Source organism: Coregonus clupeaformis, chromosome 10 (genome assembly GCF_020615455.1).
Source record: "Coregonus clupeaformis isolate EN_2021a chromosome 10, ASM2061545v1, whole genome shotgun sequence".
NCBI lineage: Eukaryota > Metazoa > Chordata > Actinopteri > Salmoniformes > Salmonidae > Coregonus > Coregonus clupeaformis.
In genome coordinates, this window is record NC_059201.1 from 5,063,478 (window position 1) to 5,081,112 (window position 17,635).

At 45.3% G+C, this 17,635-nt stretch overlaps 2 protein-coding genes across 5 annotated transcripts in view; both read right to left on the minus strand.

Moving 5' to 3' along the window:
- Positions 1 to 4,210: 4,210 nt before the first annotated feature.
- On the minus strand, positions 4,211 to 6,586 carry LOC121574701 (skin secretory protein xP2-like). Of its 4 annotated transcripts, none has more exons than XM_041887243.2 (2): positions 5,626 to 6,586; positions 4,211 to 5,537 (listed from the first exon to the last, which is right to left on the minus strand). In XM_041887243.2, exons 1-2 carry the CDS (start codon positions 5,656 to 5,658, stop codon positions 4,272 to 4,274), a joined length of 1,299 nt encoding a protein of 432 aa, XP_041743177.2. In that variant the 5' UTR covers positions 5,659 to 6,586; the 3' UTR covers positions 4,211 to 4,271. The 4 variants fall into 4 exon arrangements, with proteins under 4 accessions (XP_041743177.2, XP_041743175.2, XP_041743178.2 ...); XM_041887241.2 differs by having other exon boundaries at positions 4,211 to 5,415; positions 5,450 to 6,586; XM_041887244.2 differs by having other exon boundaries at positions 4,211 to 4,758; positions 4,840 to 6,586.
- A 1,461-nt stretch (positions 6,587 to 8,047) lies between these two features.
- Positions 8,048 to 17,635, minus strand: part of LOC121575737 (inositol hexakisphosphate kinase 1) — a 58,986-nt gene continuing 49,398 nt past the window's right edge. Inside the window, exons 4-5 of the mRNA XM_041889037.2 lie at positions 16,011 to 16,186; positions 8,048 to 10,410 (exon numbers count right to left, since the gene is read on the minus strand). Coding sequence (XP_041744971.2) covers positions 9,712 to 10,410; positions 16,011 to 16,186 — 875 coding nt within the window. The 3' untranslated portion in view covers positions 8,048 to 9,711. The remainder of the gene's footprint in view (positions 10,411 to 16,010; positions 16,187 to 17,635) is intronic.

Sequence of the window (17,635 nt, forward strand, 5' to 3'; positions counted from 1 at the left end):
AAAATAAAATAAAGTAGTCAGATCCTTCACTCAGTACTTTGTTCAAGCACCTTTGGCAGTGATTACAGCCTTGAGTCTTCTTGGGTATGACGCTACAAGCTTGGCACACCTGTATTTGGGGATTGTCTCCCATTCCTCTCTGCAGATCCTCTCAAGCTCTGTCAGGTACGATGGGGAGCGTTACTGAACAGCTATTTTCAGGTCTCTCCAGAGATGTTTGATCGGGTTCAAGTCCGGGCTCTGGCTGGGCCACTCAAGGACATTCTGAGACTTGTCCCGAAGCCACTCCTGCGTTGTCTTGGCTGTGTGCTTAGGGTCGTTGTCCTGTTGGAAGGTGAACCTTCGCCCCAGTCTGAGGTCCTGAGCGCTCTGGAGCAGGTTCTCATCAAGGATCTCTCTGTACTTTGATCCGTTCATCTTTCCCTCGATTCTGACTAGTCTCCCAGTCCCTGCCGCTGAAAAACATCCCCACAGCATGATGCTGCCACCACCATGCTTCACCGTAGGGATGGTGCCAGGTTTCCTCCAGACGTGACGCTTGGCATTCAGGCCAAAGAGTTCAATCTTGTTTTTCATGGTGAGAGTCTTTAGGTGCCTTTTGGCAAACTCCAAGCGGGCTGTCATGTGCCTTTTACTGAGGAGTGGCTTCCGTCTGGCCACTCTATCATAAAGGCCTGATTGTTGGAGTGCTGCAGAGATGATTGTCCTTCTGGAAGGTTATCCCATCTCCACAGAGGAACTCTAGAGCTCTGTCAGAGTGACCATCGGGTTCTTGGTCACCTCCCTGACCAAGGCCCTTCTCCCCCGAGTGTGCAAAGCTGTCATCAAGACAAAAGGTGGCTATTTGAAGAATCTCAAATATAAAATGTATTTATTTAATAGTTTTAATGTCTTCACTATTATTCAACAATGAAAACAATTGTAAAAATAAAACAAAAACCCTTGAATGAGTAGGTGTCCAAACGTTTGACTGGTAGTGTATATTACACAGTATAAATTGTCTATCAGCAATATCAATAACCATCAGTAACCAATGTCCTTTAGTGTCTGCTTTAGAAACTAAAACGTTGCCTTTAAAACTGTGCGATAGAATGGCATCCCATATGTCACCACCCCATTGACTTTTCCAAAAAGTATTGTCTTCCGAGCATGAATGTGTCTCTTGTACAAAAATAAGATCCGCATCACAGTCTTTACAAAATATAAAAAAAGCTTTCCTTTTGACCAAATTGCGTATCCCTCTGGCGTTGACAGAAATCAGCTACAAGTCCATTAAAAGTCAAATAAAATAAGATATAAAGTATGAAACCCTCTGCAAGACCAGCCTTTCCCTCTCTGGGATTAAGGAATTTAACGGTTTACAAAAACCAGAACCTTAAAACGTAAGGTCTACTGCCAACTAGCTAAAGTAGATCAACACAGTTCCATTTTTGTATGATCAATGAACCCTGTCATTCCAGGTTACATTTTTGACGTGACTGAGTTAGCCGCAGTTGGCTAGTTGGCTAGTGACAAGAACGTTGTCCAGCCTGCATAGCAACCCAACCACTTTGTTTAGAACTGATGACCAGTCCTTTTGCATAGCAACTATGCAAAAATAATTAATTTAGCATCTATAGCAAAATGACCAAAATAACTAACAACCAGATTTTTGTCCGGACTATATCGTTGGGTGGAATAATTAAATTGTACATATGGCCTCATGTATTATTGCTTAATCAGGATACTTATAGAAGGATCAGATCAGCCTATGGTATATTTAATATCAGGATACATATAGGATCAGATCAGCCTATGATATATTTCATATCAGGATACTTATAGAAGGATCAGATCAGCCTATAGTATATTAAATATCAGGATGCACAACTGCAACGCATTTTGACTGCTAGTCTTCTTCAGGCAGCCTGAAGAAAACTCTAGCAGCCTGAAGAAGACTCTAGCAACCTGAAGAAGACTCTAGCAACCTGAAGAAGACTCTAGCAGCCTGAAGAAGACTCTAGCAGCCTGAAGAAGACTCTAGCAACCTGAAGAAGACTCTAGCAACCTGAAGAAGACTCTAGCAACCTGAAGAAGACTCTAGCAACCTGAAGAAGACTCTAGCAACCTGAAGAAGACTCTAGCAGCCTGAAGAAGACTCTAGCAACCTGAAGAAGACTCTAGCAGCCCGAAGAAGACTCTAGCAGCCTGAAGAAGACTCTAGCAGCCCGAAGAAGACTCTAGCAACCCGAAGAAGACTCTAGCAGCCTGAAGAAGACTCTAGCAGCCCGAAGAAGACTCTAGCAGCCTGAAGAAGACTCGAGCAGCCCGAAGAAGACTCTAGCAGCCTGAAGAAGACTCTAGCAGCGCGAAGAAGACTCTAGCAACCTGAAGAAGACTCTAGCAGCCTGAAGAAGACTCTAGCAGCCTGAAGAAGACTCTAGCAACCTGAAGAAGACTCTAGCAACCTGAAGAAGACTCTAGCAGCCTGAAGAAGACTCTAGCACTTGAAACGTGTTACAGTTGTTTTTAGACAGTAAGAATGAAATACAAAATAAGAGACAAAAAAAACGACACAAACATTTCTTTTTTAAATAAATGTTTTATAGCTCACATTCAAAGTTGTCATAAAGATGTCATATTATAATTCTTAAAAAAATATCCATCCATGCAACAACAAAGGAAAAAGATACTGTCGGGTAATATATATATATATTTCTTCTTCTACAAGTAATTTCTCAGACCTATGGAAACACCGATAACATCAACCACAGAGGAAGTCATTTCTCTATGGATACACCGATAACATCCACCACAGAGGAAGTAACTTCAATTTCTTCTTCTTCCAGATCCCTTTATAGACTCATGTGGATTCTTCTTTCCATGTTTTATAACATTTTGATTATTAAATTCCTTTATCTTTGTTCCAAATGGCACCCTATTCCCAATATAGTGCACTACTATTAACTAGGGACTATAGGGCACTGGTCAAAAGTAGTGCACTATGTAGGAAATAGGGTGCCATTTTGAAAGCAGCCTTTGTCTCTGGTGGTTTGTTTCGCTGCAAACTAAAACAAATTTGCTCTTTTCCTTTAGGAAACTTCATTTAAGGCAAATGCCCCCTTTTTAAAAGGTTAAAACAAATTAAGATAACACTTTTTACTTCCCGTTTTTTTGGAATATGTTAACTTATGTCTAACAAGCTGCTTTGAAAAATACATTTCTTTGGGCATCTTGAAATAGTTTTTTTCCTTCCACCTAAACCTATTTTATTCCTCCAAAGCATTTATCTGGGTTAATTAACCTGAACAATGTATTTCTGGACAATAACACATTAAAAAGCCCTGCCAAGTAGACTGATAGAAAGGTCTTCTTCATTATCATATTTTTCCATATTAATACGAAGAATATGAAGAAAAGGTATTCAATAAATAAGAATGAGTTTGGAACTCCGGGGGGCTCAGAAGACGACAACACAACTTTTAACAGTTGTGGAGTGGAGGAGAGTGACTTTACTTTTTCTGGAGACAATTTTCTCCATAATGCCAATATCCAGAACGAGGGAGCACACATAGAAACACAAATAGAAGCTAATAGAATCGGTTCTAGAATCAGAATATAATGTAGAAGACAGTAGGATACATCTCTATACCTTAGTCAGTAATCCAACTGTTTGTTGAACGTATCTGACTTCCGTGTAGTAATAAGTGCTTTTACAATTCTGGCCATATCAAAGTCAGTTCATGTGCTTGTGTAGAATTAGAGCATAGATAGACTTAAAGATATTATAGCACAGTAGATAGACTTAAAGATAAGATATTATAGCACAGTAGTGCTTTTAGTCAGAGTGGGGTTGCAAAGTTCTGGTAATTTCCCCAAAACCCCCAGGTCTTTCAGAAATCCTGATAGGAGGATTCCGGATTTGATTCTTATTCCATCCTGATTTTGGGAACCTTCCAACTGGGATTTCTCAAAAATCTGGGCATTTTCTGAAAGTTTATAGAAAAGTTTGTGGTCATACGCACATCCTTAAAAACGTTGATGCTGGGCTAATAAAGAACAAAAAGGCCAGCACACTGTGTCGGATCCAAACGTTGTCAATAAAGGGGAGAATTGGGAGCATAAACAGTGTGAGGGCCTTCTGTTATTTACACATTAGGGAAAAGTTAGCAGAAATGTGCAACCCTATCAGAGATATTCAACTAAAAAAGACCTGCATCATGTCAGAGCAGAGGGGGGGAAATAATACACATTAACTGTTTATGGATACAGTGCAACATTGTTCAACCAATCTACAGAGAGAGACATCCTAACCAACTGACTGACTCTCCCTCCATGGTGAGCGGGCTGGGAGACTGACTCTCCCTCCATGGTGAGCGGGCTGGGAGACTGACTCTCCCTCCATGGGCTGGGGGACTGACTCTCCCTCCATGGTGAGCGGGCTGGGAGACTGACTCTCCCTCCATGGTGAGCGGGCTGGGAGACTGACTCTCCCTCCATGGGCTGGGGGACTGACTCTCCCTCCATGGGCTGGGGGACTGACTCTCCCTCCATGGTGAGCGGGCTGGGGGACTGACTCTCCCTCCATGGTGAGGGGGCTGGGGGACTGACTCTCCCTCCATGGTGAGCGGGCTGGGGGACTGACTCTCCCTCCATGGTGAGCGGGCTGGGAGACTGACTCTCCCTCCATGGTGAGCGGGCTGGGGGACTGACTCTCCCTCCATGGGCTGGGGGACTGACTCTCCCTCCATGGTGAGCGGGCTGGGAGACTGACTCTCCCTCCATGGGCTGGGGGACTGACTCTCCCTCCATGGGCTGGGGGACTGACTCTCCCTCCATGGGCTGGGAGACTGACTCTCCCTCCATGGTGAGCGGGCTGGGGGACTGACTCTCCCTCCATGGTGAGCGGGCTGGGGGACTGACTCTCCCTCCATGGGCTGGGAGACTGACTCTCCCTCCATGGTGAGCGGGCTGGGGGACTGACTCTCCCTCCATGGGCTGGGGGACTGACTCTCCCTCCATGGTGAGCGGGCTGGGGGACTGACTCTCCCTCCATGGGCTGGGGGACTGACTCTCCCTCCATGGTGAGCGGGCTGGGGGACTGACTCTCCCTCCATGGGCTGGGGGACTGACTCTCCCTCCATGGGCTGGGGGACTGACTCTCCCTCCATGGGCTGGGGGACTGACTCTCCCTCCATGGGCTGGGGGACTGACTCTCCCTCCATGGGCTGGGGGACTGACTCTCCCTCCATGGTGAGCGGGCTGGGAGACTGACTCTCCCTCCATGGTGAGCGGGCTGGGAGACTGACTCTCCCTCCATGGGCTGGGGGACTGACTCTCCCTCCATGGGCTGGGGGACTGACTCTCCCTCCATGGGCTGGGGGACTGACTCTCCCTCCATGGTGAGCGGGCTGGGAGACTGACTCTCCCTCCATGGTGAGCGGGCTGGGGGACTGACTCTCCCTCCATGGGCTGGGGGACTGACTCTCCCTCCATGGTGAGCGGGCTGGGAGACTGACTCTCCCTCCATGGTGAGCGGGCTGGGAGACTGACTCTCCCTCCATGGGCTGGGAGACTGACTCTCCCTCCATGGGCTGGGAGACTGACTCTCCCTCCATGGTGAGCGGGCTGGGAGACTGACTCTCCCTCCATGGGCTGGGGGACTGACTCTCCCTCCATGGTGAGCGGGCTGGGAGACTGACTCTCCCTCCATGGTGAGCGGGCTGGGGGACTGACTCTCCCTCCATGGGCTGGGAGACTGACTCTCCCTCCATGGTGAGCGGGCTGGGGGACAGAGGGAGGACACAGGAGAGGAAGAGAAGGAGAGGGGGGGAGAGAGAGCGGTGGTGGAGGAGGAGGAGTCTCTACTAATGTGCTAAGATGGAGGACAAGGGTTCACTGTGTATCGGTGGTGAGATAGAGTAGCCTGGGTTCAAATACTATTCTAAATCTTTCAAATGCTTTGAGCGTTTACTTCAGCCTGCCTGGGGTTCCAGATCAGGGTTCCAGATCAGGGTTCCAGATCAGGGTTCCAGATCAGGGTTCCAGATCAGGGTTCCAGATCATGGGGGGGATTGGCAGTTTTGAGACTATTCTATTTGTTCAATTTTGCCAGGCAAGCTCAATCAAGCCCTGCTAAAAGTGTCTGAAATGATTTCAAATACTCTTTGAACCCAGGTCTGGCAAGTAGTCCGCCCCTTGACGTGAAGAAAAGAATAAGTACTATAAAAAATAAAAAATAAATCATGCTTTGATGCTTTCAATACACCTTCTACAGTGCAAATTAAAAAGGAAAGACATATTTGATCTTTTCAGGATCATAAAATGAGAGAAAGTTTGTAACTTTAAAGAACCTGGACTAAAGGATGACATATCTGGACTAAAGGATGACATATCTGGACTAAAGGATGACATACCTGGACTAAAGGATGACATACCTGGACTAAAGGATGACATACCTGGACTAAAGGATGACATACCTGGACTAAAGGATGACATACCTGGACTAAAGGATGACATACCTGGACTAAATGGTGACATACAGTGAGGGAAAAAAGTATTTGATCCCCTGCTGATTTTGTACATTTGCCCACTGACAAAGAAATGATCAGTCTATAATTTTAATGGTAGGTTTATTTGAACAGTGAGAGACAGAATAACAAAAAAAAATCCGGAAAAACGCATGTCAAAAATGTTATAAATTGATTTGCATTTTAATGAGGGAAATAAGTATTTGACCCCTCTGCAAAACATGACTTAGTACTTGGTGGCAAAACCCTTGTTGGCAATCACAGAGGTCAGACGTTTCTTGTAGTTGGCCACCTGGTTTGCACACATCTCAGGAGGGATTTTGTCCCACTCTTCTTTGCAGATCTTCTCCAAGTCATTAAGGTTTCGAGGCTGACGTTTGGCAACTCGAACCTTCAGCTCCCTCCACATATTTTCTATGGGATTAAGGTCTGGAGACTGGCTAGGCCACTCCAGGACCTTAATGTGCTTCTTCTTGAGCCACTCCACTGTGTGTTTTGGGTCATTGTCATGCTGGAATATCCATCCACAACCCGTTTTCAATGCCCTGGCTGAGGGAAGGAGGTTCTCACCCAAGATTTGACGGTACATGGCCCCGTCCATCGTCCCTTTGATGCGGTGAAGTTGTCCTGTCCCCTTAGCAGAAAAACCCCCCAAAGCTTAATGTTTCCACCTCCATGTTTGACGGTGGGGATGGTGTTCTTGGGGTCATAGGCAGCATTCCTCCTCCTCCAAACACGGCGAGTTGAGTTGATGCCAAAGAGCTCGATTTTGGTCTCATCTGACCACAACACTTTAACCCAGTTCTCCTCTGAATCATTCAGATGTTCATTGGCAAACTTCAGACGGGCCTGTATATGTTCTTTCTTGAGCAGGGGGACCTTGCGGGCGCTGCAGGATTTCAGTCCTTCACGGCGTAGTGTGTTACCAATTGTTTTCTTGGTGACTATGGTCCCAGCTGCCTTGAGATCATTGACAAGATCCTCCCGTGTAGTTCTGGGCTATTTCCTCACCGTTCTCATGATCATTGTAACTCCACGAGGTGAGATCGTGCATGGAGCCCCAGGCCGAGGAAGATTGACAGGTCTTTTGTGTTTCTTCCATTTGCGAATAATCACATCAACTGTTGTCACCTTCTCACCAAGCTGCTTGGCGATGGTCTTGTAGCCCATTCCAGCCTTGTGTAGGTCTACAATCTTGTCCCTGACATCCTTGGAGAGCTCTTTGGTCTTGGCCATGGTGGAGAGTTTGGAATCTGATTGATTGATTGCTTCTGTGGACAGGTGTCTTTTATACAGGTAACAAACTGAGATTAGGAGCACTCCCTTTAAGAGTGTGCTTCTAATCTCAGCTCTTTACCTTTTATAAAAAGACACCTGGGAGCCAGAAATCTTTCTGATTGAGAGGGGGTCAAATACTTATTTCCATCATTAAAATGCAAATACATTTCTAAAATTTTTGACATGCGTCTTTCAGGATTTTGTTGTTGTTATTCTGTCTCTCACTGTTCAAATAAACCTACCATTAAAATTATAGACTGATAATTTCTTTGTCAGTGGGCAAAATCAGCAGGGGATCAAATACTTTTTTCCCTCACTGTACCTGGACTAAAGGATGACATATCTGGACTAAAGGATGACATACCTGGACTAAAGGATGACATACCTGGACTAAAGGATAACGTACCTGGGCTGGGATGGACCTAAATACCAGACACTCTGCCAGAGGGAGGGAGGGACCAAGACCCAGAAGAAAATAAGGAAATATTAAAATAATAATACTATGAAACGGTCGGTTACTCAAACTGGAACTGAATAAGAGAGATAATAAATATAAAAAAGCAACACAATAAAACGGTTTATAAATTAGACAGACAGACAGACAGACAGACAGACAGACAGACAGACAGACAGACAGACAGACAGACAGACAGACAGACAGAGCTGTGTGGTATTTCAGCCTGAAGGCGTCCCAAATAGCACCCTATCCCCTATATAGGTCCAATAGGGCTCTGGTCAAAAGTAGCACACTACATAGGGAATAGGGTGCCACTTCAGCCATACCCTGGGTTGTATTTATTTTATCCAGAGGTAGAGCCAAGTATTAACCCTTCAGATCCCTTCTTTCGTTTACAGTAAAGCTCTCATCACCAACAACAGCCTGTAAGAAAGCTGCTCTTCTATTTAACCCCTGATAGGAATACTGCTGTAAGGGACTTAGCTAAGTCCCTTTCCCTAAGACCCCCCCCATCCTAACCCAACCCCCCCAATCTGTCCCCACCAATCCTCAACACACACAGATAGACAGATACCTCTTCCCTGTTCCAGTCCCACAGCGGAGACAGGCCATGCATCCAAAATGGCATTCTATTCCCTATTTAGTGCACTACTTTTGACCAAAGCCTTTTGTGTTTCCCTGTGGGCCCTGGTCAAAAGTAGTGCACTATATAGGGAATAGGGTGCCATTTGGGATAAAGCCAGGGCCCTGGACTTGCCCTGAGCTGCTTTACTTTCAAACCGAACCCTGACCTCATCCTGTCTTTCTTCAATGCAATACTTCAGCTGGCCACACAGTGGCGACAAACCCACAAGGCAAACAGACATTGCCCCTCTATGTTTTTCCTTCAGAGGAATGGCAGCCATCTCTGTCCAGAAGGAGAGGATATAACAGGACTGTAGATGTACGTTTCTCATGTGTCTACTCCAAGAGAAGCACAACAGTCAAGAGAGGAGAGTGACCTTTACAGTCTTAAGTTCACGACCTTTAACCTTTACACTCAGACAGTAGCTTAGAGATTCCATCTCGCAGGTTCTTCTTATTACATAATATCAATGTGCTTTTCTTTCTTTCTCCAAAACCTCTCTCACTTTTGTTTCCTGTTTTCTCCAAATATAATCATCAAGGATAGAGTGGTAGCACTTCGGGAGGGTGAGGAGGATGAGGAGGGTGAGGAGGATGAGGAGGGTGAAGACGGAGGATGAAAGATGTGTCAGTTACATGTTACAGCTAAAGGTTCTCTTCTCCTGAAGGATGGTCATCGGTGCATCCCAAACGGCACCTTATTCCCTACAGTAGTGCACTTATTTTGACCTGAGCCCTGGTCAATGAGCCCTGAGGGCCTTGGTCAAAAGTAGTGCACTATATATAGGGAATTGGGGATACTATTTGAGCCGCAGACCAACGTGTCAGTCCCAGGTTCGGCTGCTACAGGTTCTCCTCCCTGAGGCCCTCCAGGATCTTGATGAGGCTCTCCAGTCCAAACACGTAGCCCCGATCCGGCCCGTCGTGCACCGTCTGGTCGTCGCGGAAACCTTTGAAGGTGCTGTGGGCGAAGTCTATCATGCGGACGTCCACACTGACGCTAGGGCCGGAGGTTCGGGGTGGAGGAGGAGGGGGGCCGTGAGGGTCTGAGGGCGGGGGACCAAGGGCCTGGGGAGGCTGCTGTGGCTGTGGAGGGGTGGGGGGACAGTGTGGTGGGAGGAGCTGGAGCTTCGGTACTTCGGTGGGTCCCTGGACTCCTTGGAGCCCCACTATTAACCCCGGTCCCTGGACACCCATTCCTACTCCTGGGTTGACGGCCACTGCCTCCTCCTTCTCTGAGGGCATCTCAGCGGCTGGCTGTGGTGCAGGCGGTGATGCTTTCTGCCAGGCGTGGGCCAGCTCAGGCTCCTTCCCCTCATAGATGATGAGCAGGGAGGAGGAGTAGAAACGGTAGGTGGTCTGTCTCTCCAGAACGGCCTTCAGGCTGCGTAGCTTACACAGCATGGGCTCAAACAGGTCCTTCCTGAGCGACGCCCCGTTGTGCATGAACTGGTGGAGAGCGTGACGGAAGCCCTCGATGGACAGGCTGCGGCCGTAGTACTTGTTCCTGCACAGATAGTGGCCCGTGTCCATCTGGTACACCTGGAAGCATAGAACCACAGAGAAAATAGGTTACACCTGGAAGCATAGACCCACAGAGAGAACAGAGGTTACACCTGGACCATAGAACCACAGAGATCACACCTGGACCATAGAACCACAGAGAGAACAGAGGTTACACCTGGACCATAGAACCACAGAGATCACACCTGGACCATAGAACCACAGAGAGAACAGAGGTTACACCTGGACCATAGAACCACAGAGATCACACCTGGACCATAGCACCACAGAGATCACACCTGGACCATAGAACCACAGAGATCACACCTGGACCATAGAACCACAGAGATCACACCTGGACCATAGAACCACAGAGATCACACCTGGACCATAGAACCACAGAGATCACACCTGGACCATAGAACCACAGAGATCACACCTGGACCATAGAACCACAGAGATCACAAATGGACCATAGAACCACAGAGAGAACAGAGGTTATACCTGGACCATAGAACCACAGAGATCACACCTGGACCATAGAACCACAGAGATTACACCTGGACCATAGAACCACAGGGAGAACAGAGGTTACACCTGGACCATAGAACCACAGAGATCACACCTGGACCATAGAACCACAGAGATCACACCTGGACCATAGAACCACAGAGATCACACCTGGACCATAGAACCACAGAGATCACACCTGGACAGTAGAACCACAGAGAGAACAGAGAGAACACCTGGACCATAGAACCACAGAGAGAACACCTGGACCAATGCTCTCTCTAAACTGTGCGTGTGCGCGGGCGATCTTGTTGTAGGCTGAATGCATCAGAGTAGGATTAAATGATTGTAATTATACTTCAGTATACCATAGTAACATCTGACAAAAATATCTAAAAACACTGAAGCAGCAAACTTTGTGAAAACCAATACTTGTGTCATTCTCAAAACTTTTGACCAAGACACTGCGCTTAGACCTCCTACCATTAAAACAGAGAGATTAGACCTCCCTACCATTAAAACAGAGAGGTTAGACCTCCTACCATTAAAACAGAGAGGTTAGACCTCCTACCATTAACACAGAGAGGTTAGACCTCTACCATTAAAACAGAGAGGTTAGACCTCCTACCATTAAAACAGAGAGGTTAGACCTCCTACCATTAACACAGAGAGGTTAGACCTCCTACCATTAAAACAGAGAGGTTAGACCTCCTACCATTAACACAGAGAGGTTAGACCTCCTACCATTAAAACAGAGAGGTTAGACCTCTACCATTAAAACAGAGAGGTTAGACCTCCTACCATTAACACAGAGAGGTTAGACCTCCTACCATTAACACAGAGAGGTTAGACCTCCTACCATTAATACAGAGAGGTTAGACCTCCTACCATTAAAACAGAGAGGTTAGACCTCCTACCATTAACACAGAGAGGTTAGACCTCCTACCATTAAAACAGAGAGGTTAGACCTCCTACCATTAAAACAGAGAGGTTAGACCTCCTACCATTAAAACAGAGAGGTTAGACCTCCTACCATTAACACAGAGAGGTTAGACCTCCTACCATTAACACAGAGAGGTTAGACCTCCTACCATTAACACAGAGAGGTTAGACCTCCTACCATTAACACAGAGAGGTTAGACCTCCTACCATTAACACAGAGAGGTTAGACCTCCTACCATTAAAACAGAGAGGTTAGACCTCCTACTATTAAAACAGAGAGTTTAGACCTCCTACCATTAAACACAGAGAGGTTAGACCTCCTACCATTAACACAGAGGTTAGACCTCCTACCATTAAAACAGAGAGGTTAGACCTCCCTACCATTAAAACAGAGAGGTTAGACCTCCTACCATTAACACAGAGAGGTTAGACCTCCTACCATTAACACAGAGAGGTTAGACCTCCTACCATTAAAACTGAGAGGTTAGACCTCCTACCATTAAAACAGAGAGGTTAGACCTACCATTAAAACAGAGAGGTTAGACCTACCATTAAAACAGAGAGGTTAGACCTCCTACCATTAAAACAGAGAGGTTAGACCTCCTACCATTAAAACAGAGAGGTTAGACCTCTACCATTAAAACAGAGAGGTTAGACCTCCTACCATTAAAACAGAGAGGTTAGACCTCCTACCATTAACACAGAGAGGTTAGACCTCCTACCATTAAAACAGAGAGGTTAGACCTCCTACCATTAACACAGAGAGGTTAGACCTCCTACCATTAAAACAGAGAGGTTAGACCTCTACCATTAAAACAGAGAGGTTAGACCTCCTACCATTAACACAGAGAGGTTAGACCTCCTACCATTAAAACAGAGAGGTTAGACCTCCTACCATTAATACAGAGAGGTTAGACCTCCTACCATTAAAACAGAGAGGTTAGACCTCCTACCATTAACACAGAGAGGTTAGACCTCCTACCATTAAAACAGAGAGGTTAGACCTCCTACCATTAAAACAGAGAGTTAGACCTCCTACCATTAAAACAGAGAGGTTAGACCTCCTACCATTAACACAGAGAGGTTAGACCTCCTACCATTAACACAGAGAGGTTAGACCTCCTACCATTAACACAGAGAGGCTAGACCTCCTACCATTAACACAGAGAGGTTAGACCTCCTACCATTAAAACAGAGAGGTTAGACCTCCTACTATTAAAACAGAGAGGTTAGACCTCCTACCATTAAAACAGAGAGGTTAGACCTCCTACCATTAACACAGAGAGGTTAGACCTCCTACCATTAAAACAGAGAGGTTAGACCTCCTACCATTAAAACAGAGAGGTTAGACCTCCTACTATTAAAACAGAGAGGTTAGACCTCCTACCATTAAAACAGAGAGGTTAGACCTACCATTAAAACAGAGAGGTTAGACCTACCATTAAAACAGAGAGGTTAGACCTCCTACCATTAAAACAGAGAGGTTAGACCTCCTACCATTAACACAGAGAGGTTAGACCTCCTACCATTAACACAGAGAGGTTAGACCTCCTACCATTAAAACTGAGAGGTTAGACCTCCTACCATTAAAACAGAGAGGTTAGACCTACCATTAAAACAGAGAGGTTAGACCTACCATTAAAACAGAGAGGTTAGACCTCCTACCATTAAAACAGAGAGGTTAGACCTCCTACCATTAAAACAGAGAGGTTAGACCTCCTACCATTAAAACAGAGAGGTTAGACCTCCTACCATTAAAACAGAGAGGTTAGACCTACTACCATTAACACAGAGAGGTTAGACCTCCTACCATTAAAACAGAGAGGTTAGACCTCCTACCATTAAAACAGAGAGGTTAGACCTCCTACCATTAACACAGAGAGGTTAGACCTCCTACCATTAAGACAGAGAGGTTAGACCTCCTACCATTAACACAGAGAGGTTAGACCTCCCTACCATTAAAACAGAGAGGTTAGACCTCCTACCATTAACACAGAGAGGTTAGACCTCCTACCATTAACACAGAGAGGTTAGACCTCCTAAAACAGAGAGGTTAGACCTCCTACCATTAACACAGAGAGGTTAGACCTCTACCATTAAAACAGAGAGGTTAGACCTCTACCATTAAAACAGAGAGGTTAGACCTCCTACCATTAAAACAGAGGTTAGACCTCCTAAAACAGAGAGGTTAGACCTCCTACCATTAACACAGAGAGGTTAGACCTCCTACCATTAAAACAGAGGTTAGACCTCCTAAAACAGAGAGGTTAGACCTCCTACCATTAACACAGAGAGGTTAGACCTCCTACCATTAAAACAGAGAGGTTAGACCTCTACCATTAACACAGAGAGGTTAGACCTCCTACCATTAAAACAGAGAGGTTAGACCTCCTACCATTAAAACAGAGAGGTTAGACCTACCATTAAAACAGAGAGGTTAGACCTCCTGCCATTAAAACAGAGAGGTTAGACCTCCTGCCATTAAAACAGAGAGGTTAGACCTCTACCATTAACACAGAGAGGTTAGACCTCCTACCATTAACACAGAGAGGTTAGACCTCCTACCATTAAAACAGAGAGGTTAGACCTCCTACCATTAAAACAGAGAGGTTAGACCTCCTACCATTAAAACAGAGAGGTTAGACCTCCTACCATTAAAACAGAGAGGTTAGACCTACTACCATTAACACAGAGAGGTTAGACCTCCTACCATTAAAACAGAGAGGTTAGACCTCCTACCATTAAAACAGAGAGGTTAGACCTCCTACCATTAACACAGAGAGGTTAGACCTCCTACCATTAAAACAGAGAGGTTAGACCTCCTACCATTAACACAGAGAGGTTAGACCTCCTACCATTAACACAGAGAGGTTAGACCTCCTACCATTAACACAGAGAGGTTAGACCTCCTACCATTAAAACAGAGAGGTTCGACCTCCTACCATTAAAACAGAGAGGTTAGACCTCCTACCATTAAAACAGCGAGGTTAGACCTCCTACCATTAAAACAGAGAGGTTAGACCTCCTACCATTAACACAGAGAGGTTAGACCTCCTACCATTAACACAGAGAGGTTAGACCTCCTACCATTAACACAGAGAGGTTAGACCTCCTACCATTAAAACAGAGAGGTTAGACCTCCTACCATTAAAACAGAGAGGTTAGACCTACCATTAAAACAGAGAGGTTAGACCTCCTACCATTAACACAGAGAGGTTAGACCTCCTACCATTAAAACAGAGAGGTTAGACCTCCTACCATTAAAACAGAGAGGTTAGACCTCCTACCATTAAAACAGAGAGGTTAGACCTCCTACCATTAAAACAGAGAGGTTAGACCTCTACCATTAAAACAGACCGATAACAGAGAGGGGAAATAAAAGAGATTAGAACGTGGGGCAGTCATCTATCTGATTTATCACAGAATAAATGGAGGAGGAGAGAAGGCCTTTTGAAGCTGGATGGAGGATTAATGCTGTGGCTATTGTCTGTCTCATCTGTACTGCTGTTATAGGCTCTACATTGTAAACAGACAGTCAGTCACGCCATCCGCCCCTCTGTAATTCATCTTTTGTTTCTAAACGTGTGTGTGTGTGTGTGTGTGTGTCTGGGATAAAGGCGGAAGGTGAATTTTAGTTCCAACCGAATGGACAATGAAGTATCTATTGTATCCCAGTTGTTTGTTATTTGTAAATTGATAGGATATTCAGTATCCTCCCTTCTGTCCTTCTCTGGTTACTGCTGTGGGCTTTTTGTCTGAGCCCAGGTGTTAGGAGAAACAGAAGAAAGATAGAGACGCGAGTAAATAATCTATGGCGTAGTAGCAGCTACTGTGTCCTGAGACAAGACAACCTCAGCATCCTCTTCTCCAATCTGATCCTTCCATCAAGCTCCAGAATAGACAAGTCAAGAAAGCTATTAGAAATACTGCATATTTCAAGCATAATCCATCCATTTAATGCTACGGAAGCATGAATGTTCCTTGACAGTTCTTCTTGGGTTGGTGTCCCTCTTGCATAAGAGGTCTCCTAATCTCAAATGGGACTTCCATGTGAAATCAAGTTGAACAAAAGGTCAGTTTACTGAAGAAAATGTGGGTGCTTGCTACCAGCTGTCTAAAAGCATTTAGTTGGAAAAACATGAATATTAACAAATGTTAAAGAAACAAGAAGTAGGACCAGCCCTCACCTGCATCCCACAGACACGCACCCCCAGGGTGGCGGAGGTGCTCTGTTCACACTTCTTCATCTGCCTGGCAGCCTTCTCCTCCGAGGCATCGTCCCCGTGCTGCCGTGTGCCCATCTTCAGGTCCAGGATGCACGGGTAGCTGAAGTGGTGGACCACATTCTCCAGAAGCAGGAACTCTAGGAGGGGTTAGAGGTCAAGGAACACAAACTCTCTCTTCGGAGCAAAGGTATTAGCTAAAACAGTCAAAGTAATATGCTGCTCCACTCTTTAAACTTCATTCAGGGAGGAGGTCAAATAAATGCTGTCTCTTCCCATTGTAGAGGTGGTGAGTTGGACTCACGCTCACGTTATGATGTAGTCCTGTCTGCTACTTAAAATCAGTGTCACCCTCGGTCCAAGAGGACATCTCCTCTTGGTTAGTCCATTAGGGCGTATCTTCCTAGTTCTAATGATTAGTCCATTAGGACGTATCTTCCTAGTTCTAACGGTTAGTCCATTAGGGCGTATCTTCCTAGTTCTAATGGTTAGTCCATTAGGACGTATCTTCCTAGTTCTAACGGTTAGTCCATTAGGGCGTATCTTCCTAGTTCTAATGGTTAGTCCTTTAGGACGTATCTTCCTAGTTCTAATGGTTAGTCCATTAGGGCGTATCTTCCTAGTTCTAACGGTTAGTCCATATCTTCCTAGTTCTAATGGTTAGTCCATTAGGACGTATCTTCCTAGTTCTAATGGTTAGTCCATTAGGGCGTATCTTCCTAGTTCTAATGGTTAGTCCATTAGGGCGTATCTTCCTAGTTCTAATGGTTAGTCCTTTAGGACGTATCTTCCTAGTTCTAATGGTTAGTCTATTAGGGCGTATCTTCCTAGTTCTAATGGTTAGTCCATTAGGACGTATCTTCCTAGTTCTAATGGTTAGTCCATTAGGGCGTATCTTCCTAGTTCTAATGGTTAGTCCATTAGGGCGTATCTTCCTAGTTCTAATGGTTAGTCCATTAGGGCGTATCTTCCTAGTTCTAATGGTTAGTCCATTAGGACGTATCTTCCTAGTTCTAATGGTTAGTCCATTAGGACGTATCTTCCTAGTTCTAATGGTTAGTCCATTAGGACGTATCTTCCTAGTTCTAATGGTTAGTCCATTAGGGCGTATCTTCCTAGTTCTAATGGTTAGTCCATTAGGACGTATCTTCCTAGTTCTAATGGTTAGTCCATTAGGGCGTATCTTCCTAGTTCTAATGGTTAGTCCATTAGGGCGTATCTTCCTAGTTCTAATGGTTAGTCCATTAGGACGTATCTTCCTAGTTCTAATGGTTAGTCCATTAGGACGTATCTTCCTAGTTCTAATGGTTAGTCCATTAGGACGTATCTTCCTAGTTCTAATGGTTAGTCCATTAGGACGTATCTTCCTAGTTCTAATGGTTAGTCCATTAGGACGTATCTTCCTAGTTCTAATGGTTAGTCCATTAGGACGTATCTTCCTAGTTCTAATGGTTAGTCCATTAGGGCGTATCTTCCTAGTTCTAATGGTTAGTCCATTAGGACGTATCTTCCTAGTTCTAATGGTTAGTCCATTAGGGCGTACCTTCCTGGGTTCATAGCTTACTGACTCAAACACTTTGTACAAATAG